Below are 23,256 nucleotides of genomic sequence, written 5' to 3'. Positions count from 1 at the left end.
AATTACGATCCCTCATAAAATCCTCTAAGGCCAGCTTCGAGAGAAAAATTGCACAGGACACCAAAGACAATCATAAGGCTTTTTTCAGTTATGTTAGAAACCTGGGATGCAACTCCCAGACTTGTTCTGAGTTTATTCTAAACGACAAAAAATACACTGAACTCAAAGACATCGCCAATATCCTGGCAGACAGGTTCAGTGCAAACTTCTCCACCCCCTCCCCCCAAAAAGAGCAAGTATCTATCCCGGCAGAGGGCTGCCTGCCAAACATCTCAGATGCTCGGGTGAAGGCTGCCCTCTCCAAAGCAAAAAATACTGCTTCCATGGGACCAGATGGCGTCCCAGGTTGCATCCTACATGAACTACAAGAGGAACTAATCCCTCAAATAAAACAGCTATACAATCTCAGCCTCACTACAGGATATGTGCCCATAGAATGGTGTACAGCAACAGTGGTCCCACTCCACAAAGGTGGAGCCTCTACGGACCCTGGAAACTATCGCCCCATAAGCCTGACTAACTTAGTCTGCAAGGCTATGGAGAGGATCATCATGGAGCTCATAAACAAAGATATTGGGGACCTACAGACACTAGATCCTACCCAGTTCGGCTTTGTCAAGGGCAGATCCTGCCTTTTGAACCTGGTCGACTTCTTTGAAACAGTCACCAAAGCCATAGATGAAGGGAAGGTAGTCCACACAGCCTATCTGGACCTTGCAAAGGCATTTGACACAATACCCCACTCGGGCATCATAGATAAGCTATCCAGCTTAAATATAAACCCCTGTGTCACAAGATGGGTCTCAAACTGGCTCAAAGACAGAACCCACAGAGTGAGAGTTGCTGGAGCCATGTCAGACTCGAAACCGGTCACAAGTGGCGTCTCACAGGGTTCTGTCCTGGGACCACTCTTGTTCGGTATATACTTTTCCGAGGTACAGGCAAACGTGGGAGGACTATGGCTCACCAAGTTCGCAGACGACTGCAAACTGGGCGCCATAATCAACTCTCCAGCTGACACAAACATCCTTCAAAAAGGTCTCACAGAGACAGATAACTGGTGCCAGCGCCATGGTTTAAAGCTAAATGCCAAAAAATGTATAGTCATACCCTTTGGCAAAACAATGTGCCCACAAATTACCACATAGGCGGAAACCCATTAAGTACAGAGAAAGTTATTAGGGACCTGGGGACCCAAGTTGATAGCAATCTCTCCTTTGAAAACCACATTGCCAAAGTGGTTAGAAAGACCTTCTACATAGCCCACCTCATCACGAAGGGTTTCCCATCTAGATCAAGAGAGGTAATCGTGCCCCTTTATTCATCCCTCATCAGGCCCATCATAGAATACAATGTCCCTTTTGGGATGTACCTTACCCGACACCTGCAGCAATTAGAAAGACCCCAAAAGTATCTCACCAAGAGGATCAAGGGTCTCAAACAGATGCCATATGCTGCTCGGTTAAAAAAACTCCAGCTCTACTCAGTTGCATACCGCCTACTTCGAGGCGATCTATGCCTGACATACAAAGCTATGTCAAATCCAGAATTAATGGACATGCTCCACCTCAGTAAATCTAAATCCCTTAGAGCCACACGCCGAGGGACTTGAACCTCAGCACAGAAATAAATAGAACTTGCTGGAGGGACAGGTTCATAACCCAGAGGCTCCCTTCGCTCTGGAATAGAATTCCAGTTCATGTGAGGCAGAGCACCTCACTGAATCTCTTCAAGAAGAATCTCGATAAGTGGATGGGGGATCATAGGTTTGTCCCAGGGATTACTCCCGTGTCACTATTAGGCAGAGGCACAGTAAACTAAACCTTAAAAAGGGCACAGTATACTCAAATCAAGGGGTGGCGTAAGCCATACAGAATCGGGCTAGGCTTATAATTGCCCCAGGGCAGATAGCCTAGTATGAACCTATGAACCTATGAACCTAAGCACAGGTTTAATACTGACTACATTGTTTAAACCAGGTTCTAAATCTGCATGGAAGCTGACAATCCACTCATATTCTTTATTCTCTAAGAGATTATTAAAATCATCACCTCTAGGTGCACACTATCTATCCCTCTGAATTTAAAGCTATGATCCACACCATTATGCATGATGTGCTTAAACAGTGCATTATTCTCATTATTTCTTCTTATTTCTGACTTATGCTCTGTTATACGCTCTTTTAATTTCTTTCTGGTCTTTCCTATGTAAAATTAATTGCATTTTTCACAGGTAGCAAGATAGACACATTAACATTATTACAGGTAGCAACACAGCTAAATTTAAACTGTTATAGGGAACTGGGTGGACAAATTTATCACTGTTATGCTTAATAATGTCGTCACAGCAACTACAGCACATACACCCATACATACCAGGTTTATTGCCCAACCTTACTTTTGTTATATCCTTAAAATCTTTATAGCATAACCTGCTCTTTAAACTCTTAAGCTTTCTATATGAATAAAAGGGTCTAGCCTCTAGTATAGTATGTCGTTCAGGTGCTGCCATGAGTATAGGTCAATTCTTATGTATAATTTTCTTTATTTGCTCTGTTTTTAAACTGTAAGTAGTTACATATCTAATTTTATTGTTCTTTTCATTTACATCAGTTGTGGCTACTTCCCCTTCTTTAAAAATCGGTTTCATAACATTACTTCTACTTTGTTTCACATCATTCACTATTTTTAGTACCTCCATGCGGCTATAGCCACTACTCGTAAACTCACCGATCTTCTCATTCATTTGCTCACTAAGCTGTATATCATCTGTATTCAGCCTACTAACTCTGCACATTTGTGCTTTAACTATTCCTTAAAAAATATGGGGGGGGCATGTAAACTCTGCCTATGTACATATCTATCCGTGTGTATTTTCTTTTCTAAATGCACATCTAGAAAAACTATTTCACTATAAGAGTGGTTCATTTTAAATTCAAGGAGTTTGGTGATATTTAAATAAGCAACATAGTCCAGTAACTCTTCAACTGTGCCATTCCACACAAAAAAATCATATACAAATCTTAAATACAGCTCTACTTTCTGACATAATACATTCTCATTATTAAAAATATACTTTTTCTCCCATTGATGAAGAACTATATTCACGTAGGTGTTGGCCACAGGTGTCCCCATGACCTCAATGGACAACTGTAGAAATGGCAAATTATCAAATATAAAAACATTTTAGTTAAAACAATTTCTAATAAAGCACAATTATTTTGCATCCTTGCTGTGGCCATTTCAACCTCACTAGTGAGAAATTCACATACACCCTCAACCCCAAATTCATTTGGTGTTACTGTGAATAATTATGTTACTGTCCAGCATCACAAATATGTAATCAGAACTCAGTTTGTTATCAGTTCTCCCAGTAAACCAACACCTCAACTTATTTAAAAAAAAAAATAGTGTCCTTAAATACAGTAGGACATAAATACAGATAGTGACTTAATATTCTCTGCAGATAAACTCAGGCTGGTTCTGTGATCCAACCCCCACCAGAGACTATTGGTCTCAGTGGGGGCTCTATCAATGATTTATGGATCTTTGGTATCCCATATATCTGTGGTGTCCTTGGACAAGAAACACTCAGGAAATTGAATATATCAAGTGAAATATCACCATTCAGTTGCATGTCATATATTACCATATTAACATCTGCAACAATTTGTTTTAACATCAGTAAAAGTTATCTTCTTAAAAGTGTTTATGTCTTCTAATAGTGATTTCAAAGAATTTAAACAGTGAGCATGATTCATAATTACTATGGCGCCCCCTTTGTCTGCCTGTTTTATAATTATGTCATTATTACTTTCCAAATCCTTCAGGGCTTCATATTCATTATATGTTAAGTTACAATGCTTTCTTTTCAAGTTAGAATCATACACTTGCCTAATTTCACAATCACACATATTATGAAAGGCAGTAATTACAGAATTACTAATATGTACAAAAGTGCTATGTTTCTTACAAATCAAATCATTTGTTTGAGAAGCATTCTTAAACAGTAACTTGAGGTTTAAAGTCCTCACAAGCAACTTTAAATCAGTTAAAGCACTTACTAGGTCTTCACAAGCACTGGGAATACATTTCAGCCCTTTTCCCAACAGGGACAGATGTGATTCGGTCAGTACATAGTTTGAAAGGTTTAAAATACCTTTATTCAACTCTACTGACACCGCACAGTCTTCTTTTGCTGTGCTGGGCTGTAGTTTTTTTCTCTTCATGCCGTTTGGGGTCTGTCTTTGCTGTGAAAATGTCAGCAATACATACTATGCAAAGTTAAAAAACTATTCAAATAATCACACAATAAAAAACATATATGCTATATAGAATAAGAATGCAATTTCATAACACTGGAAATAGACATGTTCTTATTTAGGCCAGGGTAGTTATAGGCATTTAGCCTAATCTGCCACTTAAATTCCCTTAATTCAATGAGGTCATTCCATGGGCCCCCTCTTGTATTTTTTCTAACTATATCCAAACCACAAAAACAAAACAGGATTCAGGGTGCACTAACACATGCTTGGCCAGGGCATTTTTAAGATTCCCTTTCTTAATATCCAAGACATGTTCATATATTCTTTCTCTAAATTTTCTTTGGGTTTTCCCAACATAAAAACAGGGACACTGAGAACACTGAGCCAAATAAATAATTCTCACAGAGTTACAGTTACAAAAAAACTTGGTGTGAGTTTGCATTTTGTTCACAATAATTACACCCTACATAATAAAAGAACATTGTCTACAAAATCCACATTTATGTGTACCAAACTTCCTACTAGTGGGAAACATGTTGTCATCCTTATTGGATTCCAATAAATTCTTAAGTGATCTCCCTCTCCTAAACACAATCCTAGGAGTAGTTCCAACAGTATCCAAGTAACCATCAAAAGAAGAAACAATATTCCAATTTTTTCTCAGAATGTTACATATATGGGAACAATCAATGGTATAGGTGGGAACAAAGGCATGGGTAAATTCATCACAGTTGTTGCACCAGTAGATGCCCTATGTAATAAAAGGACATTGTCTACAAAAATCCACATTTATGTGTCCCAAACTTCCTACTAGTGGGAAACATGTGGTCATCCTTATTGAACTGCAATAAATTCTTAAGTGATCTCCCTCTCCTAAACACAGTCTTAGGAGTAGTTCCAACAGTATCCAAGTAACCATCAAAAGAAGAAAAAATATTCCAATTCTTTCTCAGAATGTTACATATATGGGAACAATCAATGGTATAGGTGGTAACAAAGGCATGGGTAAATTCATCACAGTTGCTGCCACCAGGAGATGAAAAGCTCACCCTCTCATCATTACTACTAGACAGTAAGGGGACATATTGACCAATAGCTCTTTTATGTTCAGCTTTGGTGCCTATACCCTGTGTTATGTTGGGGGGATAACCCCTGAAAATGAACATATCAATAAGTTTACCTGCTTCTGTTTTAAAGGTCTCATCATCTGTCACTATCCTGGTAAGTCGAACCAGTTGCCCCTTTATTATCCCCCTCTTTTGGTGCTCTCTTATTCTATATAGCATATATGTTTTTTATTGTGTGATTATTTGAATAGTTTTTGACCTTTGCATAGTATGTATTGCTGACATTATTATGCTTTATCAAGCTTTGCTTGGTTAACTTGGTCATGTGTTTATGCGTGGGAGGGATATTTCAACAGTGTGACTCTATTTGTTAAGTGTTTCTGAAGAAGTCTGTGATACATTCTGACGAAAGTGCTTAAACAATAAACTTCTGAGTCTCCTAGCTGCTTCTGTGGTTATCTGTATCCAGCTTGTCACTTATTTGTTGGTTCTATTGTTTGTGAAGATGTCTCTGGTAGCGGAAACTGCTGGTACTGGTTCCCAATTAGTGAGCAACATGAAGGACTTAACTACTAGTGTTGGGCTACTCACCCAGCTTGTTCAACAACTTACCCAGAAAGTCTCCATTCTAGCAGCAAAGGTTGGACTGAGCCTTGAAACAGAATCCCAGGCTGCAACTATCCCTCCAGGAAAGAGAACTGGCAGTAATGTCACTACTTTTGTGTCTGATAATGAGCTTAGACTTACACCAAGGATTCTTGTGAATGGATCAGATGAAAGGAATGGTAACAATTTCAATTTTGGTGTTTGGTTGAAACAAGGGCTACAGTTTAACAAAAATACTACCTCTGACAACTATACTTTTTCACAGTCCATTGACATTCTGGAAGAAAAATTATTTAAAATGAAAAAAACTACAAGTTGAGAATAACGATTTCGGTGAATGAATAGCTGTGCATAGAGTGCCTAAAGGGTCTTGACACTGGAAATATCCTAATGGACTTGTGGCTGATCCCCCCCCCCTGCATCGTGAATTGCTTGAGCTTTTTGATCGACAGGGGTGTGAGTTGTTAGAAATACTAATGAAATATAATGACTACCAGACTGAGGAACTTATGGTAGAAGCTAACACCCTTGAGGGGGTAATTACCAACGATTTATTGTTTGAACAGTACCAGGGTAAATTTTATAACAAGTTTTCTTCCACAGACAAATCGATTTCTAGCATTTTGGCTAGGAAGGAAAAGAAATTAGAAAGAGAGAGAGTTGATTACCTGAAAGGGGTTGCTTATCCAAAACCTAGCAACCAAATCAGTTCCCCCTCTGATGCTCATAATGGAAACACCAAAGAAGCAGGAAGTGACAGTGTATATGAAAATATCGCCCCTGCTTTTCAAAATTTTCCGAGACATTCATAGAGGATAAGGAACCAACAGAAGCAGCGTTTTCAAACCAACCATGTCTTCCTTCTACTCAAACAATCCCTTGCACTCACCTGCAACCTCTTCTATTCACTCACTTCCACTCCATATCCTCCACTCTTATTCCACCTAACCTACTGCACCTATTCCATCCCAAACACTTCTCCACCACAACAAAATTTTTCTCTCATAAACTATTGCTAGCCCCAAACAACTTCCAACTATACAAACCTAAAAGGCTAAAAGTTCTCTCCTGTAATGTCTTAGCCTTATCTGGAGATATCCATCCCAACCCCGGCCCCTGCCTCATTACAAACAACTCCTCCCCCCTCCCCCTACTTCTCCTACTACAAATAACCCTTTCCTCCCTTCCCCTCCTTCTTCTGCTCTCTCTCTTAACACTCTTAAGTTCTTCACTATCAATGCCCAGAGCCTTAACAACAAAGTACACCAAGTACAAGCTTGGATTAACCACAACCAACCTGACATCTTAGCCATCTCCGAAACCTGGCTAAAACCCCATATTGCTGACTCTGAAAATTTACCTCCGGGTTTCAACATCCACAGAAGTGACCGATTAAATAAAAAAGGTGGAGGCTCTGCTCTAATCTACTCTAACCTTCTCTCCCTAATCCCTCTTCAAATCCCAACCCCACAATTCAAAAATTCTGAACTAACAGCAAGCCTCCTACAATTGAATAAACATAAGAATATCTGCATTATTTCCTTATATATCTCCCCAGGCGACAACATCTCTACCCTCAAAAATATTCTTCACTGGGCCTCTACTGAAATAAAATATGAAACCTACATTCTAGGCGACGTTAATATTGATTGGAATAAAATCAACACGCCTTCCCCCTCCCTATCCATTAACCTCTACAACTTCACCCAAGTAATCCTCTCAACAACTCGTCCTAACAAAAACCACCCCCTGGATCCATCTTAGACTGGATTCTAGTCTCCCATCCAAACAAAATAATTCTCTCTGGCACTATCCCTGACACCTTTAGTGACCATCTCCCTGCTTTCATTCTTCGCTCAGCAAACTCCACTCAATATCAACACCATACATTCAAACTCGTAATCTTAGCAACTTCAACCCCACAATTTTCTCCAATATTTTTAAACAAATTAACTGGCAAATCCTAAATACTCTTCCCGTTGACAATGCTGTAGAACATTTTAACTCTGTCTTCCTAAATACTCTTAACTCCCTAGCCCCTCTAAGAAACAAACGAGTCAAAGCCAATTCTGCTCCTTGGCTGTCCAAAGAAACAAAACAAATCATGCATCACAGGGACAAATCCTGGAAGCTTTACCAGAAAAATAAAACATCTTTTACCTTGCTCCAATACACCCAACTCCGCAACCAAGTAAAAAACTAATCATCTTAGACAAAAAAAAACTACTATAATAAACTGCAAACCAACAATAATAAGAACTCAAAACAATTCTGGAAGTCAGTTAATTCCCTTCTTCATCCAGGGTCCAGGAATAATCCCTGCCCTGACCCTAGTTTAACTGACATGGAGCTGAGCTCTCACTTCAACACTTTCTTTAGAGAATCCATAGCTAAACTAACCAAAAGTTTCCCTAAAAATAATCTACCCAACTCTGTTTCAGCAACACCCAACAACCCTAACAACTATCCTCTTAATTTCCAGCTCAAACCAGTTTCAACCATTTTTATAAAAAGGCTCATATCCAAACTAAAGCCATGCTCTAATGCCCCTGACAACATACCCTCCTCCTTCCTCAAATGTGCTGCTGAAGGTATTGCTCTCCCAATCAGTATCCTAATTAACAGATCCTTAAAAGAGTCGTATGTACCCAAACTCTGGCATTCAGCCTACATTCTACCTCTTCACAAAGGAGGCAAAAACAACAATATTTCCAATTTCCACCCCACTGCCCTACTCTCTCCAATATCAAAAATTTTAGAAAAATGTGTCCACCACCAACTTATGCCTTTCTTAATTCAGAATCACCTCCTAACACCTACCCAACACGGCTTCCGCCCTGGCCACAGCACCATAACTGCCTTACTAGCCTTCCTAGAAACAGTCAATCGAGCCCAAGATTCTGGACTACTAGTATCCACAGTACTGCTAGATCTCTCTAAAGCTTTTGACACCATCTCCCATAAACACCTTCTCTATCATCTCGCCAACCTTAATCTCTCCCCTACCACTCTATCCTGGTTCTCCAGTTACCTATCAGAAAGATCTCAAGCTGTCAGATGGAAGAACTCTACTTCCTCCTTCTTGCCTACACCTACCGGTGTTCCCCAGGGGTCCATCCTCAGACCCATGCTTTTCAACATCTTCATTAATAACCTTCACACTGTCATCCCTGATACAACAGTTATCCAATACGCTGATGACTCTACCTTAGTCTGTGCCACCTCTAACCTTCCTGAAATACTAACTAAAACACAAATAGCATTTTCCACTACAGAGAACTGGATGCACCAAAACCATCTCTCCCTCAACTCTAATAAATCCAAAATACTACTTTTCCCTCCCACCAGGGCTTTCTCTTTTGACAAAAATGCTTTCAAAGTCCTACGCCAAACCAACACTGCTATAGAAGTAGTCCCTTCTGCAAAACTTCTTGGCATTACCATAGACGAGCACCTTAAATTTGATATCCACATACAACAAAACATAAAGAAAACCCACCAAAAGTTAGGTATGCTCTATAGAAATAACCGCTTTCTCTCCAACTCCTCCAGGCATACTATAGCAACTACATACCTTCTACCTTCGTTACTATATGGAGCCCCTCTTCTAACTAATCTGTCTTCTTCCAACACCTCAAAACTTGAAATTTGCTATAATAAGATCTCTAAATTTGCCACTAAATCCAAAACCTCAACTCACCACTGCCTTACCCTACAATCTCTGAACTGGCTAGAACTCTCTAACCACCTAGACTATCTCCAACTAACCACCGCTCACAAATTAATATTCTACCCATATAAATGCCCAGCCTTAACAAACATCCTTCCCCCATACATCCCAAATAGATCTCTGAGATCTGAACACCAAAACTTAATCTCCATCCACAAACCCAAACGTCCCGCTGGCCAGCTACTTCTCTCTTTCTCTCTAGGTAAGAAATGGAACTATCTTCCTCCTTCACTTAGGACTATACCTAACTCAGAATCCTTCAAGACCCAACTTTTCCTATACCTGTCATCCAAACGGAAATGTTCCTGCTTTCACCGTACATAAATTCTAGGGAATTTCCCCATTGAGCTCTCTATACTCCTTGCTCCACTCTACCTTCAAGCTTTTATTTCTATTCAAAATAGACTTAGCTGACATTCACTGATTAAACAATTTCTCACTTGACTCCTAGTATGTAAATATTGTAAATATTAGTATTGCCATTGTCAAAAAAAAAAAACTTCAGATTCTTACAGACAGTTGAATCATGTTGCACTGAATCGAAATACCTGTAAACTGTGTTCTCTATTATCTAACTGTGTCGTATGATGTACATTTTATGCATTTGCATTTCCTGACTGTAAGAATTTTATACATGTATTTTACCTTTAACATAAAGCAACCTTTATTGTATTGTATTGCTTATGGAGCTTTTCTCCCCGGGCCTCCACTGAAAACGGGCACTTTATGGCCCAGTGGACTTCCCCGGTAATCAAACTGAAAATAATAAATAAAAATAAAAATAAATAAACTCAACAGAGGAAATGAATTCAACAGATCGCAAATAGAATTGGAGGAATTCGAGGCAATACAGGCACTAGAAAGTGATAACATCAATAGTGACATGATTTCCAGGGATTGTATGCCAGTTTTAACGATAACCAAAAACACACAAGGTGACTTTTCTTTATTCAACTTCACTAAAAATACTTTTGACAGTTCTTTAGTGAATATGTTGAGCAGAGGGTTTACTTTTGTTCCCTCTTCCAGATAAAAAATTAACAATTTGTTGATTGATTTTAAACTGTTTTTAAGGAAGCTTAATTTTAGAATACTTTTCAAGAATAGGGAAATGGACAATGTAGTTTCTACTTTAACCAGAAAAAGCACTTTTAACCCCCCCCCGCAGCACCGTTGCTATTATTTGAGAAACTATGTAAATTTGAATTTAGATTATTACAGAAAAAAAATGCAGATTAACAACTTTTCCTTTACTGAGAATGAGCTATTAAGGAAGTTATGTAATGACAAGAGCTTGAGGGTAATGAAACCTGACAAGGGTGGGGGGTTGTGATTATGAATTATGAAGATTACTTAAATAAAATGCATGCTTTTTTGTACCAGGGTGAATTTTATGATGAAACATTGTTGGATATGGTACACATTTCCTATGCAAGAATTGATTGGTTGCTTCAGAACATGTTAGACCAGAGGCAGATTACAGTAGATGAGTGGAAGTTTTTGGAGGTAAATATCCAGTTGTTCCCTCTATTTTCAGGCTCCCTAAGATACACAAAAACTTGTGGGACCCATCAATGAGACCAACTGTAAATGCTGCCAGCTCTAAGACCCACCCCCTAGCAAAATTTATTGACCTGAAGTTGAAAAATGTATTGGATGTACATGAGCACATTGTTAAAGATTGATGGGATTTTTTTAGAAAACTTAGAAAGGTCAAATATGATGATGATTTGATATTTTGCACTGTTGATGTGATGAATCTTTTTTAATGCGATACCACAAGACATTGGACTTGAATGGTTTCACAAGTTTCTCATTGCGTGCAAAAAGTTTTCTAACAATTAAATGAACTGTTTGGATACTTGCATGGAACTCGTGTTAAAAAACAATTTCTTGTTTATTGATGGTCAATATTTCATGCAGAAAAAAGGTGTGGCGATGGGGGCAGCTTGTGTCCCATCTTTGCTAATATAATTCTGCTTCAGAGGGAAAAGAAATACATTCTTTGGCAATTTGCTACACACACCCCCCCCGGGATATTTATTTGCATTTCCTGGATGATTTATTTATTGTATGGAATAAATCCAGGGATGAACTGCAAACATACATCAACTATATGAATGAATCCACTACTTTTTTGAAGTTTACTTCTCAATGGAATGATACTAACATAGCTTATTTGGATGTAGAGATTTCTAAAGACAAGTTAAACCAGAGATTGGTTAGCAATATTTATTGAAAGCCCACTTTTTCTAATAGTTTCCTGCATTATGACAGCTGCCACTCAGAGCACGAGAAGAGGGGGATAATAAAGGGACAACTGGTTCAACTTACCAGGATGGTGACAGATGATGAGACCTTTAAAACAGAAACAGGTAAACTTATTAATATGTTAATTTCCAGGGGTTATCCTCCCAACATAATACAGAGTATACACACCGAAGTTGAACATAAAAGAGCTATTGGTCAATATGTCCCCTTACTATCTAGTAATAATGATGAGAGGGTGGGCTTTCCATCTCCTGGTGGCAACAACTGTGATGAATTTACCCATGCCTTTGTTACCACCTATACTATTGACTGTTCCCATATATGTAACATTCTGAGAAAAAATTTGAATATTTTTTCTTCTTTTGATGGTTACTTGGATACTGTTGGAACTACTCCTAGGATTGTGTTTAGGACAGGGAGATCTCTTAAGAATTTATTGGAATCCAATAAGGATGACTACATGTTTCCCACTAGTAGGAAGTTTGGGACACATAAATGTGGATTTTGTAGACAGTGTCCTTTTATTATGGTACAGGATGTAATTATCGTGAACAAAATGCAAATTCACACCAAGTTTTTTTTGTAACTGTAATTCTGTGGGAATTATTTACTTGGTTCAATGTTCTCAGTGCCCCTGTTTTTATGTTGGGAAAACCCAAAGAAAATTTAGAGAAAAAATATATGAACATGTCTTGGATATTAAGAAAGGGAATCTTAAAAACACTCTGCCCAAGCATGTGTTAAGACCACCCTGAACACTGTTTTGGTTTTCTTGGTTTGGATATAGTTAGAAAAAAATACAAGAGGGGGCCCATGGAATGACCTCATTGAATTAAGGGAACTTAAGTGGCAGATTAGGCTAAATGCCTATAACTACCCCTGGCCTAAATGACAACGTGTCGATTTCCAGTGTTTTGAAATGGCATTCTTATTCTATATAGCATATATGGTTTTTATTGTGTGATTACTTGAATAGTTTTTTAACTCTGCATAGTATGCATTGCTGACATTATTATGCTTTGTCAAGCTTTGACTGGTTATCTTGGTCATGGGTTTATGTGTGGGAGGGATATTTAAACAGTGTGATTCTACTTGTTAAGTGTTTCTGAAGAAGTCTGTAATACATTCTGACAAAAGTGCTTAAACAATAAACTTTTGAGTCTTCTAGCTGCTTCTGTGGTTATCTGTATCCATCTTCTCACTTATTTGTTGCAATCATCAAGTCCCTCGATGATGTTAACATATTACAGGAGGAACTAATACAGACAAATGATTAGTGCCGAAGCCACAGTCTAAAACTAAACACAAAAAAGTGCATTATTATCCCCTTTGGCAAAGTGGAATTCCCTGCTAATTACAACATTGACAGTATCCCCACTAAGTTCAAACCCAGTGGTGCAAGATCTGGAAACACAGGTACATAGCAATCTGAACTTTGACCACCAAGTTTCCACAGTGCTAAGGAAAGCCTTCTATTTTCTGCACCTCATAAGTAAGGGCATCACATCTAGGTCTAAGGATATTATAACTCCATTGTACCTGACCCTCATCAGACTATTAATGCAGCACAATGCTTCCCTCTGCATGCACCTCATCAGACACCTGTAGCAGCTGGGGAGACCACAGAGGTTTCTCACCAACAAAATACAGCGCCTCCAAACCATGAATTACATGGACAGACTGAAAGCCCTGTCACTGTACTCGGTAATGTATAGGCTGCTGACAGGCAACTTATGCCTGGCTTACAGGGCAATCTCTGACCCTGCAGTGATGGAAATACTGCACATCCACAAGTCAGATGGCACAACAGTCACTTGTTCTAGGAACCTTAACCTAGCCTGTGACATTAACTACACATGCTGAAGAGACAGATACATCTAACAGAGACTGATGATTCTCTGGAATAAACGTCCAATTCACGAGAAGCAGAACTTCTCAATGATACTATTCAAGCGCAACCTGGATAAATGGATGAGAGACCACAAATTCACCTGGGGTGGCATCCCTGTCCCTCATGGACAGAGGTAGTCAGTGTTGATGACAGTCTTTCTCTGTGAATTATGTTCATTTAATCAGGGACAACTGACTCAGGATTAACATGGCTATGCTTGTAAGGACTCTAGGGACGCTAGCCTAATAACCTCCTCTGAACCTATGACTGGCAAATCCGGAGCAACTAGTCCCCTGGACTGTAGAAGACGATGCCTGGAGGGACAGTAAGGAGCCAGTCATCCAGCAATGGAAACACTCAGAATCCTTTGAGTCTCAGATGAGCAGTCATGACTACCATGCATTTAGTAAACAGCCGGGGGGGGGGGTGAGCCCAAAGGGCAAGGCTCTGAATTGTTAGTAAGTGGCTCCCAGCTGAAAGAATAAGTGTCTTTGGGAGCACCTGTCTATTTTGATGTGATAGTATGCATCCTGATAATCCGCTGAGCACATCTAATCGTCCTTGTGAAGAAATGGGAGGATGAACTGTACTGTGACCATTTGGAACTTTGACTTCTTTACATACTGATTCAATTTGCTCAGATCCAAAATTGTTCTGAGGTCCCCTGTCTTCTTGTATACTAAAAAGAAGCATGAGTAAGTTCCAAATCCTACTTGGTCTGGTGGGACCTCTTGGATGACTCTTTTTTCTAGCAGCTTTTGAATTTCTTGTGCTTAGTCTTTCCTCTGACTGGGTGGAACATTGGTAAGTTTCTTCCTTTTGTGAAAGGGAAGATGGAAAAATGGAATGAAATAAGCTCTGTATATGATTCTTAGCACCCTGGTATCTTCTGTTATGCTTGTCCAGGCTTCTCGGTGTAGAGATATCACCACCCCCAACAGTCTCCAGAGTTGGACAATCAGACAGGGCTTCAGGAGCACTGGAAGGGTCTGTCCTGAAAGGAATCCCAGAAACCCTGGCTTTGCATGCCTTCACTGCCTCAAGGGCAACATCTTGCATTAGAACTTCCTTCTCTGCTTCTGGAGGAGTTGTCCCCATGCAGATCTTGGAACAGTCCCTGACATTTTCAGAACCATATTTTCTTACCACTTCTTTGATTCCTGGAAAAGGTCCATTGAGGGGTAGAAAACATGATTTGCATGGCAGACAGTCTTTCCTTCTTGTTCACCAAGGGTATGCATCTATTTTAATGATGACCCAAATAAGGATGTAGCATCAAAGGGGGCACTGATGAAGGACATCTTAAAGGGCTACACAAAGTCACACAGTGCATCCAGGCATGTCTCCTTAGGGACATCCCTGAACCAGCCGCTAGTGAGGTGCCTTCAGATGTGTAAGAAATCAACCTCATTGAAGTGCGTGACATAGACAAAACAGTGGCCAGCTGTGAGGATGTTCTTTTGAAATCCTCTGCAGACATGGACTCTGAGAGAGTATTTGAAAGCTCTTTGGTCAAATCTCTCTGAAGTCTCGTGAAGTGTGCCAGATAATTAAGAGACCTCAGGGCGAAGGTCACTGAGGAAAAGACTCACTTTCCAAATCTGTCCAATGATCTAGACTCCCTGTATGGCAGATGGAGAGAAGAGCTGTGTTCTACTAGTTCCTTCTTAGTGGCTGCCACCACCACCATAGCATCAACCAGGACTGCTTTGCTCCAGTGAGGTCTGTCTTTTGGAAGGGTTAAGTATTTGTCAGGTCCTTTTGGGATAGGTTTGATAGTATCCAGCTCTTTCCAAGCCTGTCAGGAAACTAAATCAATGAGTTTTTCTGCCAGTGGGTTAACCCAACACATAGACTGACCAGAACAAAAAGCTTCCAAAAATACCAATTCTTCTGGAGAGGGGTTTTTGGAAGAGCAGCCACCTTTTTGTCTGTGGATCTCTAAAATGTCTCCAAAGAAGATGTCGTCCCGTGGTGATCTGGGGACCCTTCCCCTTCATCAAAATCAGCATCCTCAATGAGAGACTCCAGTGGGGAGTCTACATGCCTCCTCTTGCATGTTCTCTTCCAATGGACCTCCTCTGTGAGATGTTCCGTGGATGTGTCAGAAGAGAGGAGGACTTCCTATACTGGAACTGATTGGACACTTGTTGGAATGGCTGTCCCTGCGGAGTATGTCTGATTAACTCCGAGCTGAGGAGAGAAAAGGGGTTAGATTCGAAAAATGTGAAGGCGGTTCTCTAGAGAGAGAGAAAAAGCTCTTTCACAATTTCAAAGGCAGGCAGACCTGGAGAAGCCTCAGCTATCCGAGCCACAACTGAAGCTGCCAGCAATGGCAGATCTCGACCACTCTTGGATCCTTGCCTTGAGGATGGAACCAGACCCAAACGATCCTTGGTCACATCTACGAAGGGCAGGGATGGATTAGACAACATCAGAGTCTACTTGTTCCATTCTGAGAGTACTGGAGCGGAGCTAGTTAGGGATACCACAGCAGCTGAAGAAGACATCTTTTTTGGCTCTGACTCCGGACTTCTTGAGTTTTTGGATCCTGGGACTGAAACAACTGGATGAATCAGAGAAGGTGATAGAACAACTTTGGATGTCACAGGAAGACTCACAGATCCAACAGGGGATGGAGGTGGTTAGACCCCAACCTGATTTTGAGCTGTGACAAATTTTCACATCATTCTATCCACATCCACTCCTGATAAGCTCTGGAGAACCTGGAGGATGTAGTGGATTGTGGCCTTGAATGTTTTCTTAGGGGTTTGCAGCAACATAGACCACTGAATAGGTGATATGGGCTTGAATACATACTTAGGAGTAAGACTTCTATGCAAGGTGCCAGGCTTCGATCCAAGGACCTAGGATTCAAGGAAAGCAAAATAGGACTGATAGATATAACAATCAGATCCAAAGCCTTTGGACTGGAGAGTTTTGGATCCGAAGATTGGGTGATTGGATCTGACAGTGTTGGATCTAATATTTTTCATCTCTTGAACTGCTCTACCATGCTATTCCACTCTCGATGATGGTTAATATGCATTAGCCACTTCCCAAACTGCTATATTTGCATGGAGCTTTCTCCACTGCAATCACTGTGGTGCTGTAAATCTGATCAGTCTTACCACTGCAGCAGCAGAGCTGTCTTTTCATGGCTCCTAAATAACATACTGAGCAAGCCTGCTAGAACAGAATTGTAAAGTGCATTGTATGTTTCCAAATCCTGGGGTATATGTGTTGCGTTGGGAAAATTTGCGTCTAAAAATTTATAAGTGGTTCTGTGTGTGTGTTTGTGTGTGAGGACGCAAGTTGTGCGCGTGCACTTTTATAATGCTATGTGGATAATGCAGCTACATATATATATATATATATATATATATATATATATATATATATATATATATATGTTTACCTTCATAAGTGCGTTATACACTCGGGCAACTCCACTTTGTGCGAAAGGAGGTTTGCAAAGCTGCAAAACCTCGACAAAAAATAGTCCGAATGTGCAATAGGCGACTGCACATTGGCATTCGCTCATTGCAGATTCAACATTGTGGGTGCAGACTGCACAATAGTGGGGATCGGGAAATGATCCCATTCCACACTGTAGTGCGATCTCGGAGTTAGTATATTAAAGTAGAGGGGTGTGGGGGGGTGCACCCCCCTGCATTACGATGTGTCTTTCGACATTTTAGTTCGAAAGTCAGCAAATCAGCTGTTCGATTTGTGATTTTTGAACTTCTGAGAATGTCGAAGATTGAATTTCACGCATTTGGTTTGCCCAAATGTGTGATCGATATTGTCCGTTATAACAATATGAAGGTAAACCTATATATATATATATATATATATATAGACATATATACATATATATATATATATATATATAAATATAATAAATACACTCAGCTCTGCATGTAGGTCGCTAAGGAAATGTTCAACACACTAGAATAATCTAGTTTTATTATGGCTGTTTGCTGACCCATCTAAGTTTACACATAAGTGATTTCATATTTTAGTATAAAAAACTTAACCATACAGTTATTTCCATAATTGATTTGCATGAAGTCAGGCAGATAGTCAAGTGTCTGTCCATAGTGGTTGGGGAAACACACTAGAACAATCTAGTTTTCTTATAGCTGTTTACTGACCTATCCAAGTTTACACATAACTGATTTCATATTTTAGTATTAAAAAAACTTACCCATACAGTTATTTCCACCATTGATTTGCATGAAGTCAGGTGGACAAATACAGGTGTAATTTCCAACAGTATTGTAACAAGTTCCAGGTCCACAGATTCCAGGAGTTTCACATTCATTTACATCTGTCAAGGTGAAAAAAAGTTAGATTTACATTTAAATGCAATTTTTTCAAATTTATTATATTCATATTTATTGACAATCTACATCACTGATGACATTCATACTAGAAGAAGTTTTGCAATATTAGCAAGTAGCAAAACAGCTGAAACGGCAGCCAGAAATTTAGAGGTATATCTGTGTGTGTGGGGTGGGATGGGGTGCTCAAACACACTATACAAGTAACCAAACAGGCCTTTTTTCAACTGTCAACTGTCATTTCCTGTTTTGATAAATGCTAAACTCTATAAACAATATCATTGCAAGGATTATTATAACAAGAATTCAGAAAATTACTTTAACTCTAGTCCAGTCAGTCTTAATGTGCTATACCAGTTCAAGTTTAAGTAACCTGCAGCTTATGTAAACAGCCAATTATCTATATTTCAGAGTTGTTCCTACCTTTTTGCCCATGTCTCAAGATCATAGCTGAATTCCTTTTTCATCTTCCTCTTCTGCAGCAGGAGCCTTACCCTTCATATTAATCGCAATTTATGCAAGATGAACTTCAACAGTAAAATATCTGCTGTCTGTTGTGATTTAATACTTGCTCAGACATCAGTTTTGGTGCCTACAAGTTCTGAGTGATCTATGCTGCCCACTCCTCCAGGCATGTCTAAAGGTCAGCTCCCTGTGCTTTCTCCTATTAACCTGGTGAACTTGGGCATCCTGAGGCAATGTAGCAACTGCCTCATGTACACCGACAACCCTCTCCTCTTACCTCCAACACTCAGACTTGCGAGAGATGCACTTATATGTCCAAATTGGAAGCCACGCACTCTACAGCCAAGACTGGAATAGCTGGTCAAGAGAAGAAGGTCAACACTTGCATCACACCACATGGAACACATAACCCTCCAGAACACACACCAGCACTGCCTTCACATAAAACCACAAACCACACACCCACCTTTGCAGAGCCTCTCAATAAAAATCTACCCAAACAGCAGAGATCTCCAAGGCAGAAACGCACTCGACCACCACAACACAACACTAATCATGAGACACATAACTCTCCTAAACAGTGTGCCACTCAACCAAAGCCCCTAAGGCAAAACAGCATGCCCAGCACACTAGTCATAGGTAACTCGACAGTGAGGCACACTGATGTCCCACTCACTAGGTTGAATAAGGAGAAAGTACCAGCCAGCTCCCTCTCAGGTGCCAGGATCCGAAACATAACGCATGCACACAGATCCCTCAACAACAGGTACAAATATGACTATGTCATTGTACATGTGGGTGTGAATGACCTGAGATGTACTTCCCTGGACTACATGAAAAGAGACATGGAGGAGCTCTCGGATTATGTAGCCCAGGTGGGTATGACCCTAGCCCTGAGCAGCATCCTACCATCACCCAGAATGATACCACAATACAAGCAGAAAATGATTGATTTCAACAATTGGCTAAGCTTCTGGTGTCATTCTAAGGAGATCCAGTATCTGTTTGCCTGGGATGACATGATTGACAGACCTTGATGCTTTGCAAAAGACGGCCTGCATCTGTCACCACTGGGCTTCCAGATACTGGGCAAGGCTCTTGCCACCCCTGTAGTGCCTTTTTTAGGCGGTGTTCCAAAGACCAAATTGCCACTGTAACAGCTAGAAACAAATGCAATCTGAAGGCCATGCTGCTCAACGTTAGAAGTCTAAATCTCAAAATGCACTCACTCATAGCACTCCTTAAAATGGAGAACATCGACATTTGTGCTGTAACAGACACCTGGTTCAAGGCAGCAGAAAGCACCCCTGCACTACCAGGCTATAACTCATTCCACACCTTTTGGCCCCAGAACTTGGACCGAAGCTCCAAAGGCGGTGGTATTTCCATATTCAAAAAAGATCCGCACACCTCCAGACTGGTAGCCCAACATAACGCATCAGACATACTTCAGGTGCAGCTAACATTGGGTAAGACACTGATTCAGGTTGTAGCCTGTTCTAGGTCCCCAACCATGTCCCAAGTCTCACACTCCACATTCTTAAGCACCCTGGAGAATATTAGGGTCCAACCTAACACTCTCATACTGGGCAACTTTAACTACCCCTCCATTAACTGGGAAAACTACTCATGTACTAATGCACTTGCCCAACATTTCCTGAAATTCATTCATTCCAATGCCCTGGACCAGCTCGTTCTTACCCCCACTAGAGGTAGCAACATCCTTTACCTGGTCACTACTACCATGGGTGACTGTTGCTCTACACCAATAGTCAGCTCCTCCCTGGTTAGATCCAACCACAAACTAATCACCTTAGAAATTCACATCCCTGCCACCCCCCCATCACCCCACAAAGGTAACTATCATGGAAAACTTCTCCAAAGCTAACTTTGGGCTTAAAAACAGAGGTGGCTAACTTCACGGCATCCATGCAAATGGAGAATAGTTGCATGACCGCAGAATCAAACACCAATGCACTGTATGAACACGTACACAAATGCGTGGATCTCGCCATACCCAATAGAACCAAGACTCTCTCCTCCAAAAGAAGGAAGCCAATCTGGTGGTCTCCTGCCATAAACAAACTAAGAAGGAAACTGATGCGGAATAAGGTGAAGTCTCAAGACTGGAAAAACTCCCTTATCAGCCTCAACAAAAAGTTAAGATCCTTCATCAAATCCACTAAAGCTAGCTATGGAAACAGAATTGCAGCAGACAGTAAAGACAAACACAAGGCCTTCTATAGTTATATAAAGAATCTCCACGGCAATACCCACATTTGCTCTGAGCTACTGCACAATGGTACCTCCTATACCGAGCCAACAGATATTGCCAATATATTGGCTGACAGATTCAGTGCCAACTTTACCCCCCCAAAGGACCAATCACAATACCAGTAGATTGCCAGGCACCCAGTATTACTGCTGCACAGGTTAAAACAGCACTGTACAAGGCCAAGAATACAGCTTCTATCGGACCTGACCATATCCCTGGCTGTGTTCAACATGAACTACAGAGTGAACTGGCACCTCACCTGTGAGCCCTGTTCAATCACAGCCTCACCTCAGGCTTTGTCCTTACCAAATGGCGCACTGCTATAGTCATCCCTCTCCACAAAAGAGGAGCGACTACAGACCCTTGGAACTATCACCCCATTAACCTGACAAGTCTGATATGCAAAGCTATGAAACGCATCATCATGGACCTAATAAACAAGGATATAAGGAATCTCAAAACTCTGGATCCCACATAATTTGGTTTTGTGAAGGGTAGATCATGCCTGCTCAACTTGGTTGACTTCTTTGAGTCAGTCACCTGAGATGTGGATGAAGGCATGATGGATCGTACAGCCTACCTTGATCTGGCCAAGGCCTTTGATACCATCCTCCACTCAGGAATCATAGAAAAACTCACTAAGCTAGGCATCAGCCCGTATATCACTAGGTGGGTTGCAAACTGGCTCAGAGACAGAACCCACAGTGTGAAAGTAGCTGACTCCAAGTCAGACTGCTGACCAGTCATGAGTGGAGTCCCACAGGGATCGGTCCTGGGTCCTCTCCTGTTTGGTATCTACTTCTCAGAAGTCCAGGCCAACATCAAGGAACTCTGGCTGACAAAGTTCATACAAAATTGCAAGTTGGGAGGCATTATTAACTCCCCAAGTGATGTTGACAGCCTACAGAAAGGACTCACTGAGACCAACGACTGGTGTCAGAACCATGGCCTTAAGCTCAATGCCAAAAAATGTGTCGTCATCCCCTTTGGGAAAAACTCAGTTCCCATGAATTACCACATCAATGGTAGTCCACTGAACACAGAAGGCATTATAAGAGATCTGGGAACACAGGTTCACAGCAACCTCACTTTTGACCACTAGATTGCCACTGTAGTCAGAAAGTCCTTCTATGTGGCACATCTCATTACTAAGGGTTTTGCATCCAGGAAGAAAGAGATCATTGTCTCCCTCTACTCTTCCCTCATTAGGCCAATCATCGAGTACAATGCCCCATTTGGCATGTACCTCACTAGACACCTGCAACACCTGCAGAGGCCGCAAAAGTACCTGACAAAGAGGATCCTAGGCCTTAAACACTTGTCCTGTATGGACAGACTCAAAAAAACTCCAACTATTCTGTCTCATAATTCTTACTTAGAGGCGATCTCTGCTTGACTTACAAAGGCATGTTTGACCCAGCTCTGTTAGAAATGGTACATCTAAAGAAATCCCAATCCCTCCACAGAACACGCTCCAGAGACCTCAACCTAATTACCACAATCAACAGAACTTGCTGGAGGGACAGGTTCTTAATCCAGAGACTGCCCATGCTATGGAAAAGACTTCCCATACATGTCAAACAGAGCACCTCACTGGCCCTCTTCAAGAAAAATCTTGATGAGTGGATGGGAAATAGAAAATTCACCCCAGGGATCACTCCAGTGGATATACTCGACAGAGGCACTGGGAACTAAGGTCGGGTGGCATGATGCCAGGTTAATCGTATGGGCTAGGCTTGTAAGGGCTCCAGGGCCATTAGCCTAGTACACACCTATGAACTTATGTACATAAATAAAGCAATACACGTCGTAAAAAAAGCCAGGAAAAAGGGTTATCATTTTGCAAAAGTCAGTTATTGGCTAGTCAGTACACTGTTTGGATGCAGGTAAACAGCAAATTTGGCGAAAGCAGAATAAAATCAACCAGAAAAGGGGAAAAACTCTCACTGGGAAGAACATCACATCTGATCAACCAAAAGCAGTTCACATTTCACTACTGGTACAGGAGACAGTTTTCAATAATTCAGAAAAAAAAATCAAATGCACTGAGTTATTTAAAACAAATAAGGCTCAAGAGGAATTCACTAAGTCAAATAACAAAAGACTAGAAGAAACAGAAGAAACATTAAGTAACTATTCAGATAAACTGCAGAAATCACTCGTTAAAGTGATGAAAATTCCCCAACTGCATGCATGGCTAAGTCAACATACACCAGATTTTACCGCCATCACTGAAACATGGCTAAAACCAAATATCAAAGATTCTGAATTTCTACCCCCAAACTACTCCTGCCTCAGAGCTGACAGACTCCACAAAAAAGGAGGGGGTGTCGCCTTACTA

General features: G+C 40.7%; 1 protein-coding gene across 3 annotated transcripts in view; it reads right to left on the bottom strand.

Annotated features, from left to right (window-relative positions):
- FBN1 (fibrillin 1) overlaps window positions 1–23,256 on the bottom strand; it is a 4,097,759-nt gene that overhangs the window by 1,193,839 nt on the left and 2,880,664 nt on the right. For all 3 annotated transcript variants that reach the window (XM_044077620.1, XM_044077621.1, XM_044077622.1), the window contains exon 41: window positions 18,040–18,162. In XM_044077620.1, the coding sequence (XP_043933555.1) occupies window positions 18,040–18,162 (123 nt within the window). The remainder of the gene's footprint in view (window positions 1–18,039; window positions 18,163–23,256) is intronic.

This window comes from Protopterus annectens, chromosome 7.part0 (assembly GCF_019279795.1).
Source record: "Protopterus annectens isolate FY-2018-M chromosome 7.part0, PAN1.0, whole genome shotgun sequence".
NCBI classification, from domain to species: domain Eukaryota; kingdom Metazoa; phylum Chordata; order Ceratodontiformes; family Protopteridae; genus Protopterus; species Protopterus annectens.
This window is presented reverse-complemented; position numbering and strand designations above follow the sequence as displayed.